Source organism: Atta colombica, unplaced genomic scaffold (assembly GCF_001594045.1).
Source record: "Atta colombica isolate Treedump-2 unplaced genomic scaffold, Acol1.0 scaffold137, whole genome shotgun sequence".
Classification (NCBI taxonomy): Eukaryota; Metazoa; Arthropoda; class Insecta; order Hymenoptera; family Formicidae; genus Atta; species Atta colombica.
This window is the reverse complement of record NW_017259225.1, coordinates 719,212-720,480: the sequence shown is the minus strand read 5'-3', so window position 1 is coordinate 720,480 and position 1,269 is coordinate 719,212. Positions and strand designations below refer to the sequence as shown.

Sequence of the window (1,269 nt, the reverse complement as noted above, 5' to 3'; positions counted from 1 at the left end):
AGAGTCCCGCGAATTCGGAAGTAGCTCGAGAATCCACGCGGCATCAATGCGCGCGCGCGCGATGCAACAGACGACAGAGGATTCAAGACACGAGGAGGAGAAGGGGAGAAGGAGAAGAAAGAGAAGAAGAGAGACAGGCGAGCGGAAAGAAAGAAAAAAAAATGAGAAACATGAGAGTGAGAAAGAAGATATGAGAGCAAAGCTCGGAAAGAGAAAGGAGAACGGAAGGGGGAAGAAGGTTGGCAAGCGGCACATTAGCGACAACAAAGACTTGAAGAGCGAGAGTCATTGAGGTTACCTGCGACATCATTGACGGGTACATCGGCAATCAGGTTGACTCTTTGTCGCGACTGTTGTTGTTGTTGTTGTTGTTGTTGTTGTTGTTGTTGTTGATGTACTTGATGCAGGTTGCCTTGTTGTTGAGATCCCAAGGGCAGACTACCGGCACTCGTAGCGGTACTCTCTGTCAGGATCACCGTTGGCACCGTGGCGGCAACGGCGGTAGCGGCGGCGACGGATGCGGTAGCGGAGGAGGAGGACGAAGACGACGTGGATGATTCCGCGAGGGAACCCGCCGTCGTCACGATGCCGGCATTGTTGTCGAAAACTGTCGCGGGGTTCTCACCCTCGCCCTCCCCTGTCCTCGCAGCCATTCCGGGCCTCGCGTGTCCCGGCGGATAGACGGACAGATAGACAAACGGACAGACAGGATTCCCTCCACTTCTTTTACACGTTGTTCCCGTGAGCGCACGCACTTCTCCTAGGAAGAACACCTACACTCTTTTACGTACTCCCTTTTGCGCTCTCTTTCTCTCTCACTCTCACTCTCTTTCGTTCTTTCTTTCTCTTTCTCTCTTCGCGGTAACGTGCGCTCCGTTTCCTCTTTTTCCACGCTCTTTCTCTCTCTCTCTCTCTCTCTCTCACTCACTCACTCACTCACTCACTCTTTCCCGCCCTCTCCCGCCGACGTCTCGTACACTCGCTTTCGCTCTCGTGCGCTCTTCTATCATACTCTCTCACTCTCACGCCTCTGCCACTCTTCTCGTACACTCGCTTTCACTCTCGCGCACGCTCACGAGTTGTCTCCCTCCCTCCCTTCCTCTCTCTCTCTCTCTCTCTCTCTCTCTCTCTCTCTCTCTCTCTCTCTTCTTTCACGACTACACACTGGTCAGAGCGCAGTGTCCGAGACGTACCGAAACTGCACCACCGCACCGCCACGGTTCACTCGCTCACTCGTTCCCGGTCGCTCTCTCTGTCTTTGTCTACTTA

The 1,269-nt window shown here is 54.0% G+C and overlaps 1 protein-coding gene across 1 annotated transcript; it reads right to left on the bottom strand.

Moving 5' to 3' along the window:
- Positions 1–246: 246 nt before the first annotated feature.
- Positions 247–1,263, bottom strand: LOC108684687 (regulatory protein zeste-like). The gene has a single exon (XM_018189141.1). It carries the CDS (start codon positions 651–653, stop codon positions 255–257), a length of 399 nt encoding a protein of 132 aa, XP_018044630.1. The 5' UTR covers positions 654–1,263; the 3' UTR covers positions 247–254.
- Positions 1,264–1,269: the final 6 nt, after the last annotated feature.

What these genes read in the sequence shown, in the direction of transcription:
- LOC108684687 (XM_018189141.1), bottom strand. Translation starts at nt 653, where the DNA reads ATGGCTGCGAGGACAGGGGAGGGCGAGGGTGAGAACCCCGCGACAGTT.